The sequence below is a fragment of the Larimichthys crocea genome, chromosome XXI (assembly GCF_000972845.2).
Source record: "Larimichthys crocea isolate SSNF chromosome XXI, L_crocea_2.0, whole genome shotgun sequence".
In the NCBI taxonomy this organism is placed as follows: Eukaryota; Metazoa; Chordata; class Actinopteri; family Sciaenidae; genus Larimichthys; species Larimichthys crocea.
In genome coordinates, this window is record NC_040031.1 from 2312137 (window position 1) to 2331533 (window position 19397).

Here is a 19397-nt window from a genome sequence, read left to right on the forward strand (position 1 = left end):
AACTAAAGAAGAAAGAAATTGTCAAGCTGTCCTTTAAGGGAGCTTAAGGTTTCTCTACATTTACAGTTGGCTGTTAATGTCTGGAAATGTCTGGTCCTGAGGGAGTCCCCTTCACTGTCAGTGAGCAGCAGCAGACACCTGAGAGCCGCTGGGACTGGAGACACAGCAGAATCAAATGTCATCATATCTGAAATGATTCAACTAGAGTTGCTCTGACAGATCACCTGACTGCTGACTGTCAGAAATATTTTTTAAAAACTAAATTCTGTCTCCAGCTGCTAAACACACACAAAAAAAATGAATCTTAAAATTAGATGTGAAACAGAACCAGACAAATCTGTCTGCTGGATTCCTGCAGGAGGGCTGATGCTGAGTTTTCCCTCTGGCTCAAGTTGGTTAAAAATAAACCTGAAATTTGTATTTCATTAATAAAATAACTTATTAAATTAAATAAACATCAGAGGAAATGAATGACGACAGAAGTCTCTCCTAAATCCTACTGAAGAAGTCCTGAACACAGAGTCAGAAAGAAGATATGTAGAGGGTTTATTTAATGTTCAGTTTGTATTGATTGTAGATGAGTAAAGACGCTGACTTATGATAACAAATATATGAAAACATCTGTGTTTTTATTTATCGTTTTTTTTGTGATTTGGTTATTTATTTTGTTCAGGTTCACTAGAAGGAAAGCTTGGTAAAGTTCAAATTTAAATTGGAGTTAATGAATCTGAGGTACACGACATGTCCAAAAGTATGTGGACAGGCAAACCATTTCACTTTTATGCCCTGCAGAGGGCATTGATATACTGTATATCTTCCTTTGCAGATTGAATTTGGTGTTTAAAAGAAAAGAAAGAAATTAAAAAGCTAAAGAGTAAAATGATAACTGAAGTGTGACTGAAAGACAAACTGGACTTTAAAATGTCAATTCTGCCTTGAAATGTCGTTTTTCCAAACTGCAGGATTCCTGCTGAACAGCAAAGTGAGACACACGATCTGATTGGCTGAAATGCAACAATCATAAGACACCATTCGAATACTCTGGCTACTGGCAGGGTTGACTATACAAATGAAAAGTTAAACGTCAGTTTCATTAAATAATTTAATGCTTGTAGCAGCTGAGCTTCTAAGTTTGAATTACAAAAAAAGTTGATCACTTTTTAAGGTGGTATACAAGATATCTTAGAAAAACAGAGTCAAATATACACTTCCACATACTGTGAATATAAAAACAAACATTGTTTCAGCTGAAACTATTTTTTGATTCTGACAATCCTTCAATGATAAACCACAATAACAGATATTTCAAGTTTAAGACAGTGTGGGGAGGAGTTAATTTATTTTTATTCTATTGATATGTTTGACCTTTATTTATTCAGGACGGTCTCTGGAGATTTAAAGAGTTCAGATGGCAGCAAAATAATGTTTCATAAAACAAAAGAGAGATAACAGTCTCCGAGGGAAGAACCGCCCCATGTACGAAGGCTCAGTCCTTGCTGCCCAGGGTTAAAATCTGACCTGTAGCCCTTAGCCGCATGTCATTCCCCATCTCGCTCTCCCCACATTCCTGTCACTCTTCAGCTGTCTCTGTCAAATAAAACTTGAAAATGCCCAAAAAAATAAAAATCAGAATTTTGGTAAATGATAAAATAAAAAAGTATGTTATTAAAAAAAAAAAAAAATTGAACCGGGATGGAAGTGAATGAAAGTTTGATGATTATTGAGGTACTAAGTTCAGATCACCTTCATGTGCAGTTCGGCGTGATCAAGTGCGATGAGCTGCAGTTCCTCTAATGTCCTCGAGACGCAGCTGTGATCAAACTGTTTTGTATTGAAGTGAACAGGAAAAACGTCCAACTTCTCTCTACAAATATAAAGTCAGTGCAGTTTTTTTTTAAATGGAGCTGGTTCAGCTTACAGAAGATCATGTCGGTCTGAGGGGAAACTTTCATAATAAGTGCCATAAGTGTTCAGAAAGAAAATCTCCTCTTTGTCCACGTAAGGACTTCCTGTCTGATGACCTCAATGCTCACGTCTTCATACGGACTGAGGGCTTGCTGCTACTTCATTTCACTTTGTCCATGTCCATGGCTGTGATTGGCTCTTCCTCCTGAACAGCAACGCCCCCTGCAGACTGACAGCAGGTGTGTTGATGATCCTTCCAGTCCTGCAGTGGAAAAAAAACAAACCGATGCCTCGTTTTTGATATTCCAAATTGTCATTGATTTAATAAAAGAAAGAAGAAAGATCCAACCCCAAAACAAACAAACAAAAAAAGGGTATGATTTAAAACAGTAACTCGGAATTAACAAATTTGCCACGTCTTTAGTGTTACGGCGACACTCTTGAAAGGGAGATTTTAATTTCTTAAAAAACTGAACTTTACTCCAGAGGATCGTCCAGGTGAGTCTTACCTTCCTCTGACAGAAGGTGGAGCAGTAGTTGACCTTGTGACAGCCGGTACACTCGCTCATCGCCACCCGACCACAGTTCACACACATCTGCTGCAGAGCCAGTAAAGGAGAACGTAGATGAACACATGAGCATAGAACAGGCAACAGGAACCATTTTTAAACGCCAGAATGTTTGAATATATTTTTCCAGGTTCCCATCAGAGTAAATATTACATATAGAGCAAATACGACTACTATTCTCCTATTTTAGCTTGAATTCATATACAGTATCTGACTGTATGAATTTTCAGTCATCTTTCATCACACTAGTGTCTACGCTCCATAAAGATACATTATGGGCTGATAATGTGGCGACGTGAAATAATGAACGAACTCAAAAAAGTGGATGTAACTTTGAACATCTTGTCTTGACAGACTGATTTTACTCGATTTTGGAGGTAGAATCTAAAGCAGTGTTGATGTTATGTCCTCGAGGTTAGAGAAGCGGGTTTGTGACTGATCTGGTTTAAACCCCTCCAAAGACGTGTGTGTCGTACATTGATGATGATTTCTGTGATTTCAGAGCTCCTCTTGACTTCCGAATCGTCCGGCTGCTGAAACGAGATCTGGTTCTGAAACGACTGCATGCACTGAAAACACACACACACACAGACATAGTAATAATCTCAGTATTATATTTCGTATTTTATGGTTAATACTACTGATCAAAGACTTTTTAAGTCAGTGTGTATTTTTGTGTCAGTCTGTATTCTCACCTCCTTCCTGCCTCCCTGACCTTTGACCCCTGCCATGTCCCCAGGACTGTTTTTGGCCTGTTCGATTAGAGCTTTCAGCTGCTGGACGTTGCTCAGCAGCGTGTTGGCCATCTCCTCCAGGTACAGCCAGGTGTTCTTCTGCCCCTCACTGACTGCCGTCCCCGTCCCTGTCCCTCCTATGGGACTCACCTCCAGCCCATTCACCAGCCCTACGGACGGGGACGCCGCTGCTGCCACAGTCATCTTGGCCTGAACCGGCTGAGGAGCTACCGCTAATGCCGGCAACGCCGTCAACACTAAGAGAGACAAAGATTTTTTATATGCGATTTTTGCATAATAATTAATAGAGGACAACAGAGAGCTGACGGGAAAACATTTGCTCAGATTCAATTTATCACCCATGTTGTTTTTTTCATGTTTTTTACGACCACCATACAGTACATTCTTCCTACCGCTTGCAAGGGGAGATTGAGGGGAGGGGTGATTCAGTTAGTTGCAATCTGCAACTTCACCACTAGATGCCACTAAATCCAAGACACTGGACCTTTAAAACAAAAAAACAAAAACAAAAAACAAACAGCAAATCCTCCCACCATCCTACCAGAGACGGGCTAAAGTTTATGTTTGATAGAAAATTGAAAAGATTCATCGATTTAGCCACTGAACAAAAAGTTCTCCAGTCCAACCCTACTGGCACCTTTCTGATTCAGCTCTCGACAGGACCTTTTGCATTTCACAGCCGACATAGTGGCACCAACATGATTGGTAGCATTTGGTGCTGGCCGTGCTGGTATTCAGCAGGTTGCAATCTACACCCTTGCTGCTACAGTAGATACCACTAAACCTTACGATGGACCTGTACAGTTTCTCCTTGCTGCTGTGATGTACTAGTGTAGCCCATGACATCACTTCTGGGTGGGGTTACAGGTGCAACAAGGCACATTTCTGACCACATCTAACCACAGAAGTTACTTTGTTACGGTTGGCTTGCTGCAGTAACCTGATTTATGCGATCTACCTGATCCATCCTCAGTGTACATGTAGTAGATGAAACTAACTCATTTACATTTGCTTGTACATTAGAAGAACCGCTCCACATGCTGAGCGTGTACAGCAGCAGGTCACTGCCAGGTTTCCCTTGTGTTGACAGCTAATGCGATTGGACGCCTGCTGTGACAAGTTCTCAGGTTTACATTCAGCCCTCACACATTTAATGAAGTCTATAGAATCAAATGGAGCAGGTAGCCTAAACAGAACATGGTCACTGTGTATGTCCTCCATACATTCAATACTGACCTACATACGTGCTGTAATGTCCGTTTTTATTCCTACAGGGATGAACACTGACAGTTCGGAGCTCCTCTGAGAACAGACGAGTCCAAAAATAACTACACATCCATCTCAGACACTGATTAGCATGTCATGGGGAAAACGGGTGCGTGTGTTCTCACAGGTAAATGGAGGTGTGTTGAACTCATCAGTCATTAGAGAATATTCATTTTTATTTAACTTTCCTACTAATCTGACGGAACATTTCTGAGTCATTTTCTAAAAAAGAAGATGCTGTGTGACGGTTGTTTGAGTTTTCAGTTGGTTAAAGGAGTCTAACGTTCACTGATTCAGGTTGATTTTCTCACTGCCACTATAATTTGAATGAGATAACTAAGAGAGGATGAAAGTGATATCCTCATCTTAGCAGCCTTCAATCATTTTTGTACGCCTAACAAGCAGAGGCTGTTTCACAGGCTACATAGAGGCTGTGATACCTTACTGCTAAACTATGCAATTTAAACAACCAAGAGTTCAAATAACAATAAGCACAATGTCTGTTCAAAATGATAACACATATATTTTCATTTACTGTTAACATTCTCAGTGTAAAGCACAGTGTACTGTGTAGAAATGCTGCTGCAAGGCAGTTAAACATGATTTAAGATATAGCAATGTGTATTAATAATACAGAGATTCTCAAACTAAGTGCAGGTAATCTGATAATAACACAACAGTTACACATGAACTTCTCTCTATACTGAGCCCTCATGTCCTATGATTTCTTCCTCTCCTGGTTATTGATGCAGCTTATTCATGAACTGTTTGTGTCTCGTCTGTCTGCTCTCTTTAATTCTTTATATTGTGGTTGTTCTGCAGCAGCAGAGACTTTACTGCCCTCTGCTGTCGCCCTGCTGAAAATGAAAAGAAATCAGATTCAACAGCTTCATCATTGGAACATTTAAAAATCTGTTTCTTCCCCTCATCCGAGCTCCACCTTTACACCTTACGCCTGAGAGGAAAACTCCTGTGTTGTCTATTTTTGTTTAAACTCTGACATCAGTTTTAGGCCGACATGTGGATTCTGGGCAGATTCATCACTGAATTTAGTTTGAATTGATGTCCTGAGTCTTTCAATTATTCTCTTCGTCTGAAACTTCAAACACACACTCTTAGGCCCAGGGTGCTTCATTAACCTCAGGGTGAAGGACAGAGACAGTGATGACGGATGGATCACTGCTCTGTGTGTGCGTGGCCCAGCACTAAGATGAAGTCATCAGCAGCCTTACAGCCAATCAGGACCATCCCCAGTGATAGTTAAAGCTCCAATCAGTAAAGTTTTCTTTCATTTAAATTACTAATACTTCCATGATTATTATTAGTTTGAGTTCTGGATGAAATATCACCAGTTTGTGTGTTTGTCAGCTGATCAGAAGTGACAAATTTCAGCCTCAGGAGACATTAATAACTCAGCTTTAGTGCTTCAAGTGTTTCCCCTGTATTAAGAGGAGGACGGAGTGAGGAGGTGTGGGACATCTCTGATTGGTCCTTTAAGGAGGACAATAGGATCAGACAGAAAAATCGGTCACACAGCGCTCACACCCACTGATCTCCTGAGAGCTCATTACAGCAGCACGACAGCCAATCAGAGAGCAGCTGTGGTGCTTCCCTGACGCCTGATAGGATGATGGATAGGACACAGGTCAGCTGCAATGCAGGGGACTTTGGGGAAACCCTGTCCACATCCTGGATGTGTGGCAGCGCTGCTTTCTGTCTGTTTAAATATTCGTGAGCTGAATTTCTGAGTTATGGAGCGTTGGTTGAATAAAATGAGACATCTGACACAAACAAATATTAGGCTTGTTTTCAAAAACTAAATATCAACCCGGGGGCCAACTGGTTATTTTTTAAAACAATACTGACCTGCTGATGTGTAATTTGAAAGTTTTTGATCACTGTCATCATTTCTCCAGTTCATACTGGCTGCAAAGAGATCCCCTCCTAAAGTGATTTCAGTGGAAGTGAAGGGAGACAAAATCTACAGTCCTTATTCTGTTTAAAAATGCATACACAGCTACAGTGAGTCCAGCCCATTAGCATACTTATGAACAGATAATGAGTCATAACTTTCACAGTGTTCAGTTTACTCATTTTCTTTTCACGTTTACTTTAACCAGTTAAGTCAGTTCAGTTCAGTTCAATTCTTGAAAACAGTCACGAGGAAAGTTGATACAAAACATGAAAACATCACTGGGTTGTGGTTGCATCGCCACGTCTCAGCTATGTGTGAGCAAGGCGTTCAAAGCTACGAGAAACTACTTATCTCCTACTTACTTACTATCTGAAAAACGAAAAGAATAGTTTTGGGGAGATGTTCACATGGCTACTGTTAAGATCCTTGGTTATTCTTAAAATCAACTGTAGCGTTGTACTCTTTCACAGAAGATACTGTACGAAGAGAAGACGGACGTCTGTAAAAACTGTTATTGCAAGGAGGTGGGGTTTTTTTTAAGTATTATTTTTATGGCCTTTTCAAGCTTTATTTTTTATAAAGACAGCTCAAGAGTGACAGGAATGTGAAGATAGAGATGGGGAATGACATGCGGGAAAGAGCCACAGGTCGGATTCAAACCCTGGGCTGCCGCGGCAACGACTCTACTAACTGAGCTAAACGACACCCCTGCAAAGAGGTGGTTTAAAGTTGAAACACCAACACAAGACGAATGCCTGAAAACTGTGACAGACATATATAAGATGGGACTGTTGACTCATAAGATAAGAACTGAGCAGGAGGTGTCCGGAGAAAAAGACAATGTTGGCGACGGGACAACTCGACAATGAACTGGTGAATATTACACAGAAGCTGGTTCTTTGATTGTATCTTTGTCTTTTGTATATAAAATGGAAAATCAACAGAAATAAAGTGGTGAGAGAATAGAGCATGTAATCACAATCTCTTAATTTGTCACATCTAACATCTTTTTGTCATAAGTTAAGTTCAGATTTTTAATTCAGTGTGCTTCTATAAAAAACAGACATGATCCACCATGAACAGCAGAAACCATATTCATATTCATTTGTGAGCAACACATGCATGTACTACACCTGGACAGTATGATAACAGTGGTGGACTCGTACCTGCTGTGCTGGTGAACACCTCGCTCTGTGCTGAATTCTCTGATATGATGGCGGCAGCAGCAGCAGCGGCGGTGGCGTCGCCCGTCGCACTCCGGTCAAAGGTCAAAGTACCGGAGGTGGTGAACTGTCCTGACGGAGACACCGTGACTGTTGGAGGACAGATGTGTCAGGCGTGTTTGTGCACACACTTGAAGTTTAAACGTTCACACCACAGATCTGATAGAAACTACTGAACGGACAACAGACATGTTCATCAATATTTCCTTCATTTAAATAATTCAATACTGGATTTAATTCACAGGTGACTTACAGGATGATGTAACTGCAATTTCAGCATTGTTTTCAATGGTCTAATTTAATAAACAGATGATATTTTTCCTCCTTAACTCTGCTTTTTGAAAAACAAGTTGCTGTGTGTGAGATCAATCTGTGAAGAAAGCTAATTGAACAAATCTATTCTCTCCTTCTGCTGTGTGACTCCGCCGTTCCACCAATCATACGTTCGAATGAGGTCACCTGACATACATGTGGTCCCCGGGGCCAGCGTGATATTTTTGGGGGCTGGAAGCTCCTTTTTTGGGGGGGTGACCGGAAGGTCGTTGTCCTTCTTCCGTCTCTTGTATGGGACGAAGAGGCGAACTGGACCAGTCTGAACCAGGCAGAGAGGAGACAGAGAGACCAATGAAATCAACATGTCAGGGACGAGAGTTCAAATCAGAGACAATCGTAGAGTATGAAACTACATTTACCATACTGATGTTTTCTGCTACCAGAGAATCTGTTTCCTTTGGGCACTGAAGAGAGAGACATAAAGAGGACAAACACAAACTGAGTTCTGTTATCTGACCAGAATGATGAGGATACTTCGAACAATCATCCATTGTTTCCAAAGTGATACTTCTTCAAACTGTATGTTCATTCTGATAACACAAACAGGTTCAGTTCATCAGGAAACCATCACGGACACTGGGACCAGACACAGTGTTGTCAGATTTGACTGACACCAAATAGTCTGATGACCCAGTCATCATAAAAGAAGCCTTTGTTTCTTTCTAGAAACATCATTTTTTATTGAAGCTAAATAAAAATGGTCATAATGGCTTTGTCCTATTCTATGAGAAAATGATAGAATTTGGCTCTTCAGAGTTTTTCCATAATGTTCTGCAGCTGAGTGCAAGAAAAAATAAAGCATTTAGATCAGACCTTCTTTAAGGGATCCAAAAATCAAACTTAGCATGACTTACATCATGACAAATGATCTCCAGTTATCTCCTTTAAGCGTTAAACTGAAGCCAGTTATCATGCGTCACTGTGTGTTGCGTCTGTTGAACTCAGACCACAGGTGAGCTGCAAGTTGATGGTCGATCGAAAATGTGGCTTGTAACTTTTATTTAGAGGAAAACTGTCGAAAAATATTTTTTATAATTAAATAAACAATGAAATAGAATACAGAATATAGTAGAAAGAACGGTCCAGTCTGAAAACACTGAGCTGATCCTCGGTCCTGCAGGTTCTCTGGGACCAGTCCTGCTGACTCACCCCTGTCAGGTCATCACAGCAGGCTGCACAGGTACAGGACGCAGCGTGGGGGTTTAGAATGCGCTCCTATGCACAAACACACACAGTTAAAACACTTAATAAGTGTAGTACTGCAGTAGCACAGTGTAGTTATTATTTATATAAAAATGATAATAATTAACTGACTAACAAACAATCCTGTTCCTTTACCTCTGGAGAATATGATTCATACACTGTGACATCTCTGTAGCACCACTCACTGTTGCTTCCTTTCTAATGGTATGTGTACCTGTATGAGACAGAGCAGAGGTCTGCCGGCGTATCTGATGCTCCTCTTCCAGTCTTTGCTGCTCGCTCTTCCTGCCAGACCTTCAAACTCAGTGGGAGTGAACCACTGCTGGTTGTGTCTGATGCAACGACCTTTCCCTCCTAATCACAACACACACACAAAAAAATGTAATTCACGTTCTTCAATCCTCAGATGGACTCTTTGATTGAGCCTAAAAGAAATAAAGAAGAAGAAAAAAGGAACAACCTGTGTACATAAAAACTGAAAGAGACAAGTCAACTACGACTATGACCGAGCTGCGTTTCTGTAAGAAACATCCAATCACACAACTTCAAATTCTGTCAATATTACACTGTCAAGAAAAACAGATTTATAGCATAAATTAGTCAATTTTCTGGTTTTGGATTCATTGGTGCCACACTTTAAAGCCATTTAGTTATTTAACTATCGTGTCAGGTGTTTTTTAAGTTAAATTTCATATGAATAATGCATTAATCGAGTAATTTATTTACATGCAATTAATATTCTGCTAGATTTATAACGGACTGACAGACAGACACAGAGACTAATAGTGACAGACTAACGTTTGTGAGTTAGATAAACTGTATTGTGACTAAATGAACGATCTACAGATTTCTGATATGGAGACCAGGCACCATGGTTTCACTTTTGTATAACCTGCAGCCTCAGCTCTAAATTTAACTGGTAAAATTATTGGTTTTGGTGGAGAATGTGCTTATGTTGGTGTAAATCGGTAAAGACTTCTGTGTAACTGACCGTCTGAGGGCTGCTTTGATGGATCCAGTTCTGGCATCACTCACAAGGTAATCAACAGTGATCTCCACCTTAAAATATTTTAAGACAACAGCGAATTCTTTTGCCCCGAAGGTGAACAGGACCTTTTTTTTTTCTTTCTTATTGGTCCGTTGCCCACACAGGCAGCTAATTAACTACATTAATTAATTAATGCATAATTTTAAAATTCAATTTTCTGCATGACAACTTTTACTTTTAAGCACCTTGAACTACTTTCACATTTTCTTCTACTTTAGGTACAAAGATTTCTTCAGTGTTATTTACACTGAGGGCAATGGCGAGCACGCGGGTTTGATTTTGATGTTACAGTTATGCGACACATTTTTTTATTCTTTTTATTTAAATTAATACTCCCGTAGCCTAAAACAAATATACACATGCTATTTTCCCAATAATATTTAAAAGCACATGTTGACAGCATCAAGGCAAAGATGAAACATGTGAGCTTTACATTTTAATTTCCCTAGAATCTGTCAAAATGTGATAAATCAGACAAGAACGGTAAACTCTTGTTAAAAGCAAATTCTCAAGACCAGGTTTCCATGGTAACCTCAGTCAGATTCATGTAATCCTTCTTATAAAGGTGGTTTACTGCTAATCGAAAATCAGTACAGGTGTTTATTGATTACCTGATCCCAGTCGGTTCTTGTAGAGGACTCCGCTACTGTTCCTGCAGCGGACCGGCAGCTCGTTGTTGTATACTGAGGGGTCCCAGTTGTACTTGGAACAGTGTTCTTTGTCCTCGGGTGGAGTCAGCGGGGTGGTCGGAGTCTGTGGGCCTGAGGGACATACAGAAGAATGAAACAGACAAATCCAAACTCAAATAACCAACATCTAATCTGGATATCAAGAGGAACAGGGTCCTGGTTCAATATGGACCATCTTGGTACTGTAACACACACACACACACACACACCAAAAATAAATACGTACCTGATGCGATGGTGGCAGCAGACTTGAGGCCAGCCGCCTCCACAATGCTGCCGTCAGTGTGAACCACGATTAAAGTGGCCTTCTGGGTACTGAGACCTTCACCCAGCTGGAGGGTCGTCCTCCCACTCTGTGAAACAAACACACAGTTTTCAATGGTTCATATCAAACAAATAAATACAGAAATAAATAAATGAGGCAGTAAATATATATATATATATATATATTATATATATATATAATATATAATATATATATATATATAAAAATGAGTCAGTATAGTTTGATGATTTTCAAAATGACCAATTTCAATTTTGATCTCATCTATATGAATGTAAATTTACTGTCACAGATGAAAATGAAAGTCCCTCTAAATAAATAAAAGTACTTAAGAACTACTAAAAAAGTTGTGTTTTTTAGGTAAAATACTTTTAAAAAACTCTTTTTAAAATGAAACCCTCTTCATTTATTTGTTACTTTAACTAGACTGACTCATATATATATGTATATACTGCCTCATTCATTTCATCTGTTTATTGTCTGTTTATACCTGTAGCTTTTGTGATCATGCATTCATTTGAGAGTACTGATTACTAATTGCTAATAATTGCATATCAATAATTGTGTATCAGGGATAATTAATGTCATTTATAAGAAAGTGGTCCAAACTCAGCTGAACAGAAATGTGATTCTGCTCAAGGTCACTCTTTACTCTGAACCGTCAGGTAGTTATTTCATACTCACTTCAAACACATCAGCCTCTAAAAAATAGAAGCTAAGTTTCTTTTTTTAATTACAATTTGGACTAGTAAAGTTTCCAGAGTGGAAGCGTAGCCAAGAGAATAAATCCTGGTAGAAAGCATGGCAGTCTTACTCTATTATTTCCTAACAGCTGGCTGTTCCTGCTGTGTGTTGTACAGAGCGCGATGAGGTTGCTTATTAATGATGGGAAACATCAATGAAATATCACCTGAAAGCTGCCCTTTCACTTGATTATTGCTCTTTGAAGCCGATCTGATAAAACAACACAGACTGTATATACAGTGCGACACTGAGCATGTGTGTGGCAAAGTGATGCCGTGTGTGTGTGTATTGATCTACCAGCATGTGTTCAGGGAGACTTCCTGATGTGGCAACAGTTGTGGTGAAAACATTGTCCTCCGCACCCTGAACGTCGGCCACCGTCACAGCCGTCACTTCTGATCAAAAAGAAGAGAGCCAAATATTTTATCATCACATACATCTTCAGACCAGTACATCTACGGTACTACAGCTACTACAGTACATATGTAATGAAAAGATTACAGATCAAAATCAGAAAAATAAATACACTTATTCTTATTCTAATTTATATGAACATTACATTAGAATAATTAAAAACCAGTGTACTTTTTATTATAATAATATTATTTTCACAGCTCATCCAGTCTGTCCACTAGTGGCGCAACCTGGTTAATCTTATCCAGTATCATAATCCACCAATTAATAATACCTTATGGTGGGCTAACAGTGGAAAGCCAATCTAAAAGTTGTATTTTAAAGTTGGGTTGATTTATAAATTATAATGTTTGATATTGCCGAATTTGGGAATATGTGCTAATTTAGTCAAATAAATATAAACTGTGGTATTTATGGAGGTATAATCTATCGATAAGCTACAAAAGATTTATGAATGGACTTACATACAAGAGTATTACTACTATGTGCCAACTACTGTGCAGTTTGATATGTGCATGGTTATTTGTGTCAGTGAGAACTAAAACACTCATCCATGTGTCTGCTGTTCAGACACACAGTGAAGCTAACATCACACTTTTGTGTTTTAGCGCCACCCCGCTCAGCAGCGGCCTGCTCTTAGCTAAAGCCCGCCTTGCCTGCGAAAGCCGCTTCGGCCTCGTCTGGGTTCGGCAAGGACTCGGCTCCCATGTCGATGTTCCCCGGTTCGGCCATCACGGCCATCGTCGTGACTTCGGCCTCCGACTCGGTATCCGAGCCTCCCACCGGCGGCATGACGATGGGCGGTTCATCCAGCCCGAGTGCCTTCGTGGCCGAGTCCGCCTCGTCCATTCTTCCGCCGTACGACAAGAGCCGAGTGAGAACGAGCAGTGTCGGAGCAGGACGGGATCCGAGCGCAGCCGAGCTCGTTACGAACCAGAGAGGAACCGCAAATACGAAACCCCCTTTGCGGTAATCGTTAGAAAATGAGCAAAATTATGTGTAAAATTAACGGAAATATCAATGAATCGTGTGAACAAATCCGGATAAAGGAGAGAGAGCCGCTCGGCTGTTTGTTTTCATCAAGTCGACAGGCAAGAGACGCAGCGGAGCGGAGATTACCGGAAACACACGAGCGGACCCGAAGTAGCCGAAACAAAACCAGCATGAGAGGAGTCAGACCATCTGAATTTAGAGACGGTTTACTACATGTTCATTTTCATATCAACGACCTAGTGTGTTTTCATTCTTTAAATTACTTTCACTGTTCAGTTTAAAATTTATATTTTTATGTGCTGACGTCAAAACACTGCTAAATGCCCTTCCAAATCCAGTGTCTGCAGTGTACAGCCTAATTTAATAAATTTTATTTGGTATATACGTTTTTATCTCTATTTGTAGTTCTATTGCTTATTCCTATAAAAAAAAATGTTTTCTATTTTTTACTTTTATATAGTTTTCTATTAATCATTTTATCTGATCTAATTTCTCTGCACATACACATATTTTACTTTGTACAAGTTTAATTTAAATGCAGATTTATCTTAAAGGGTAACTTTAACGTATGTTTACTGTTGTGTAGGTTCATTTTAATGTATGTTTATTGTGTCTCATGCTGCTACTGGATATTTGAATTTCCCTCAGGGTCAATAAATATCTATCCATGTCTATCGATCTCGATTACAGAGCTTTTAATTTATTAACTTTAGGAAAATTAGTTTTACAGTCTGTATGTTTTCACGTGAATACACCACCGTGAAAAACTCCTGAGAGGAAGCAGTGAATAGCAAAATATATGCACACACGGGGAATGTTTGCAGCTTATAATTACAATTTAGACATGTTATATCATTTAAAGGGCGATTCCAGTTTTTTTTATCTTTTATTATACATTAAGGCAAAGTTCAAGTAACTGTTTCTCCCCATCAGAACTTTAGTCCTGGTTTGTCTCATTCCTTCATGACTTGAGTGACTTCAGGTCATCCTTGGACACAAAGTACAGCCCTGGGGTCAAATGACACTGATGTGATGTGTTGTTAAATTCTGTTCTGTTGGTGTTTTTGATTATCAAAATAAAATCTTTGATAAAGTCATAAATATTCTTTTTACTATATCTCACATAATACCCAGATTGTAAATAAACCATGTAAAAATGAGCAAATATCCCCCAAAAGTTCCACAATTAAAATGATTTATTGTGTATGTGTATTAATAATGAATGGAGGCTGTGGCTGATCAACAGTCCAGACAGCTGGAATGTAAACAGAAAAAAAAGGAAGGAAACTCTTAGTGACCCTCTTGAATCTCCTCCAGTCTCTTGCAGCAGTGATCTGCTCTGCCGACTGACTGGATTTTGTAAATAATAAAAAAATGTTAGAATGATGCATGCCCCTGTAAACCATAAACAGAACAGGTCCAAACATTTAATATTATTAGAAGATAACAGGCTGAACTGTACTGCTCAAACTAAAGTAAAACACAACTGAACAAGCTGATGTTTGAAGGTTTGTTTGTTTTTTTAGAAAAAATAGAATCACATGGTATGATGTGTGTATTTATAGCTTTATATGTAAATGAACTGCAGGACCCACAAAATGTCATTAGACGCTGAAGAAAGCTACCTGCAAACTTGTTAACGTACTGAGGTGTAAAAAAAATCTACATTAAACAGTCAGTTGACAGTCTTCAACACACGGTGATGACCTGGCGCACCAAAAATTCCAAATTCCATCCTGCAAATAAATTGGCAGGCAATGTGTATTGCATATTAAGTGTCACATATTAGTGGACTCGCTGGTTGAATACTGAACATCTATGAGAAAACTTCAGTTTTGTACCAATAGGAAATAATAAAATAAGCATGTACGGAACTTTTGAGCTTGGAATAACACTGCCAATAAAAGTTTTATGGCGATTTGTTATTTTATGGAGATTTGTTATTTTATGGAGATGTGTTATTAAGTATAAGTCATTCCATTATTGTGCAGTCTGGAACAGAATCACAGCTACTGGTCTTGATTGACAAGTTCATCAGCCTGTCACATTCAGCTGTGGTGGGCACCACACCCACCTGAACTGATTCCAGGCTCCACCTTCTCTACAGCCATATTCAGACTTTCTGGCTGCAGCAGGAAGGGACAAAAGCGGTGCAGAGTCTAAGTCCAGTCGGTGGAAAGGTCAGATAAGTTTGTGTTTTGTATTTAATATAGACACCATCATCTTTAGTAAGCCCACACCCACTATAGTTTTCCATGTTTAGCTGGCCAACAACCCCTGCTGGTCAGTTCAGACAATTCAACAAAATGTTTTCTGTCTACTTCCTGTTTTCCCACTTTGCTGCAGAATAAAAAGTCTTCTCCTGTGCAGGAGAAGCGCAGAGAAAAATACGATATCAGAGTCTACAGTCTGAGCTCCTGGGTGATCTGGTTTCCCTGTCAACGTTGAATCCTGGAGACCATATAGTAAAGCAGGAAGAAGGCCAGGACCAGGCCTATAGAGACGTAGCAGAGGATGCGGCGGTTGTCTCTGCCAGATCGGACCATGGTGGAGAAACGTTTCACACTGCCACTCAGCAGACCTGTCGCACTGAGGAAGTTTGAGTCCTAAAAGGGAAGAGAGAAGAAGAAGGAAAAAGAATGTGAAGGAACTTTGAGAAACTGAAGAGAGATGCAGGCCTGTATTTCAGAAAATTATTTTACACACAGTTTTAGCTATAATGTAGCCTATTAATCGCACAATGTATTCAAATCCAGGGGAGTCATGTGGATGTGTCTGAAGGTCAGCAGCAGCCTTTTTGAAGCTTAATGTACTTATACTTTTATCAAATGTAATAATCCACACAGACTTTGACAGACACATCTACTTCTATTTTTTTTTTTAAACGCTCAGACTTTCTCTTATACTTTCTGATATTTTTTATTTATTTCTCGAGCACTTTTGGTTAAATTAATCTGAAATTAATTTGAAATTAATTTGAAGCCCTAGTGAAATCTCAGACCACCACAATCACATTGTTAAAAAGAAACTTGCCTCCCAGTGAATCAGTGTGTAGGAAAATGATGTGGAAACTAGATTTACCAACTAGTTACCATGACGTTTTATTGACAGCTAATAATCATGGGATGTGTGTTTGTTGAATGTAAAAAATAAAAAATAAATAAAAAAAGCCTTTCACAAAGACAGATGGATGAAATCCTTCCTTCCAATCAGAAACCAACTCTTTCCACGGACATGTCATAAATAAAAAGACAAAAAGAAGGACTCACCATGCCGTCCAGATACTCGTTCTGATCATCAGCCTCTCTGTCGATTTCGTACGCCAGCTGTCAGATTGAGAGACAGGACAGAGGATTTCAAGTTTAAATAGCACTTTTTAAAATCATTTTTAGAAAATAAATAATTGATCAAATCAATCATCTCAGGTCAAACTACAGACTGAAGACAGAGCATAAAGGTAGATTTTAAGAAAGGAACACACAACAGCAATATCACAAATGTACAATCTGTACACTACGACACCCTCTATCCTTAAACCATGTTTTCCGGTTCACATAAATGTCACCTTAACATGTGCGTGTCAGACTGAATCAACAGTCCGAAGAATCACCTCTGACTACAAAACATTAACACATTTATTAGAAATGATGTTATATGAAGAGAGTAGTTGTTGGTCGTGACTCACAGATTTCAGTCTGGAGACTTTGGTGGCCAGATTTTCAGCCAGACGTTTGTTTTCAGTGTCCAACATGTCGTCCACAGAGCCATGACCTGGAAACGCACAAAGACGTCAGATGGAAGATGAAACACTGCTGACTGACTCTGTGTGGCCACTTGTCATTATGACATTATGTTTCCGTGTTAGGTCCTCTGTAGGTTATTTCATCATTATTTCCTACAGAGAACTATTAATAAATGTCTACCCCTGATCGATATACAAATTCAAACAAACCTAACCATGAATAGATAGTTCTCTTTAATTAAATCTAATTTTTCATTAGTTTGTATCATTTTAAATATTATGCAGTAGTATAGCAGTCTTGGTATGTATTCAATAGTCAACAGATGCAATAATTATTGTGGGTGTGTCCTTTGGTCATAAGGCCAAAGACATCTTTAATATAACATCTTTATGAGGCTCTGGGTTGCCAATATTTCGCCCTTGACAGCAGGGTTTGGTTTTACCATGTTGAAATTAATTGAACTGGCTCAGCAATCTCTATGGACATAATGACAAATGCAAAGAGACTGAAGAGGACACTGAGGAGGAAGACTGCTAATCCACGGACCACTGGACTAGTTTATGACTTTATGACAGCATTATAAAATATAGCCTTTTATTATTTAACTCCACCTTGACAATAAGGACAAATATTTCTTCTGGTGTTGGCTAAATTTTGGGAATTCATGCGTGAAACTAATTATAATTCTCCCGCGCTTATGGTACCATGGTAACGTTAACATGAGCTAAATTATGCTAATGTATAACGGCACAGCTTAACGGCTATTATAGGAATTAATAATAATTCCTAGTTCCTGTTGTTTCCAAGTACTTTATTTAACACAAGCATTGTATTTTATGGAGCTGTTAGACCGCTAAGTTAATACACGTTTGTCGAAATCAAATAGTTTAGTGTAGCAGAGAAAATACTGACTTTGAAAGACTTAAGGCCACTAGTATGGACAATTATCGAGACGATTACATGCATCTTTTTTTCAATACACTTCAACTTTTGGACTTCACAACACTTCGGAGTTATTGGAAAAGTTGGATCACTTCACGGATTTATGAGCTAAATCTATTTATTTTTATTTTTTTAGTAGAAAGTTTAAGTCACCACAAGACTGAACTTGCAAGGCACTTTAGTGAAGACCAGCATAAACCAGCACTATAAAGCAAATAGTTTATCAGTGATGACACAACATGTAAGCAGTATATTAATACTTCATGCAAGATTTATTAGTAAGGTTGTGTCCAGGTTAGGAATCTCAGAAGATAAACTGGGGTAAAGTTTGGTTCAGATTAAGGTAAGGGGAGACACATGAACATGGGAACAGTCTTCGCCACAACACCAGGACTAACATTACCGTGTCCTGTCTTCTAATCTCTCTAAGCAGACCACATTTTTATCAGCTCTTCTCTAACTTGTTAAATAAAAAGGACAATGTTCGCATTTTGTGGACTGGTTAAACATGTCATGGTCGGTTTTTAAAGACCTGTTTGATGAGTAATAAACCTAAACTCCTCAGATAGTTAGCCTGTTAGCTGAGTCCAGGCTCGTGTCCGGCTAACGTCACAGAGCCGTGCAGCTCGCGCACCGCCGGGCTGACCCGTGCTCATGTCACAGACTTCATCACGCGGCTGAAACATTGGCTCTGTGCTGTTGGAGACGGCACATTGCTGAACATTTACAAGTGACTACGTGTCAAAAAAACATTACCTCTATTCCAGTCCGCCATGTTGGTGAGTGACGTCACGATCAGCTGTGCGCAAGTTTGATAGGCACACGTGACCACCACGTCCGGATCGGTATCCGGTAGCCAGATTATTGATGATGACTGTTGTTTAGAAATATAAAGTGCATCCCCCGAGGTTTGTCCAGAATCCACAAAGAATCTAATAATCACTGGCATAATTATTAAAATCACAACATGCATCCCAAATTGTGATACCAATGTTCCCCCATCATTCTTTGTTGTTGTTTTTTTTTTTTTTACTGTTTCTCTTCGTGCATGTGTGTATGTGTGTTTTGTAATACAAAGTCAGGGATATATTTTATTTATCTATAAGTATCAGGTATATCTAAACAAGTTGCAATGAAGCTTGGTATTGCCATTTATTAGTTATTTAAAGAGAAGGGGTGGGAGTTTAGTCTAGTTATTCTTCTTCTCACTCCTTTTTGAATATGTATTTCTATGTTCAAATGTTTTGCCTTACTTTCTTTTTATTTTTGTTTGCATATTCGAAATAAACACTTCAATCAATCAATCAATCAATCAGTTTTTTGTTAACAGTGGTAAGTGGAAGTAGTTTTGGAGGATTATGTTTGAGGTCAG

At 39.1% G+C, this 19397-nt stretch overlaps 2 protein-coding genes across 5 annotated transcripts; both read right to left on the minus strand.

The window, feature by feature from the left end:
- Positions 1-557: 557 nt before the first annotated feature.
- Positions 558-13702, minus strand: deaf1 (DEAF1 transcription factor). 4 transcript variants are annotated; one of them, XM_019278993.2, is made up of 14 exons: positions 13004-13702; positions 12231-12328; positions 11133-11259; positions 10829-10978; positions 9384-9523; positions 9116-9181; positions 8326-8370; positions 8093-8225; positions 7577-7723; positions 6362-6439; positions 3170-3465; positions 2951-3043; positions 2415-2504; positions 558-2167 (listed from the first exon to the last, which is right to left on the minus strand). In XM_019278993.2, the coding sequence occupies exons 1-14, from the start codon at positions 13194-13196 to the stop codon at positions 2066-2068; spliced, it is 1758 nt and encodes a 585-aa protein (XP_019134538.2). In that variant the 5' UTR covers positions 13197-13702; the 3' UTR covers positions 558-2065. The 4 variants fall into 4 exon arrangements, with proteins under 4 accessions (XP_019134538.2, XP_019134540.2, XP_019134539.2 ...); XM_019278994.2 differs by having other exon boundaries at positions 559-2167; positions 8102-8225; positions 13004-13701; XM_019278995.2 differs by lacking the exon at positions 6362-6439 and having other exon boundaries at positions 13004-13701.
- A 511-nt stretch (positions 13703-14213) lies between these two features.
- On the minus strand, positions 14214-18875 carry bet1l (Bet1 golgi vesicular membrane trafficking protein-like). Its single transcript, XM_010750926.3, has 4 exons — positions 18782-18875; positions 17026-17111; positions 16610-16666; positions 14214-15946 (listed from the first exon to the last, which is right to left on the minus strand). The coding sequence occupies exons 1-4, from the start codon at positions 18798-18800 to the stop codon at positions 15779-15781; spliced, it is 330 nt and encodes a 109-aa protein (XP_010749228.1). The 5' UTR covers positions 18801-18875; the 3' UTR covers positions 14214-15778.
- Between the last annotated feature and the right edge of the window lie 522 nt (positions 18876-19397).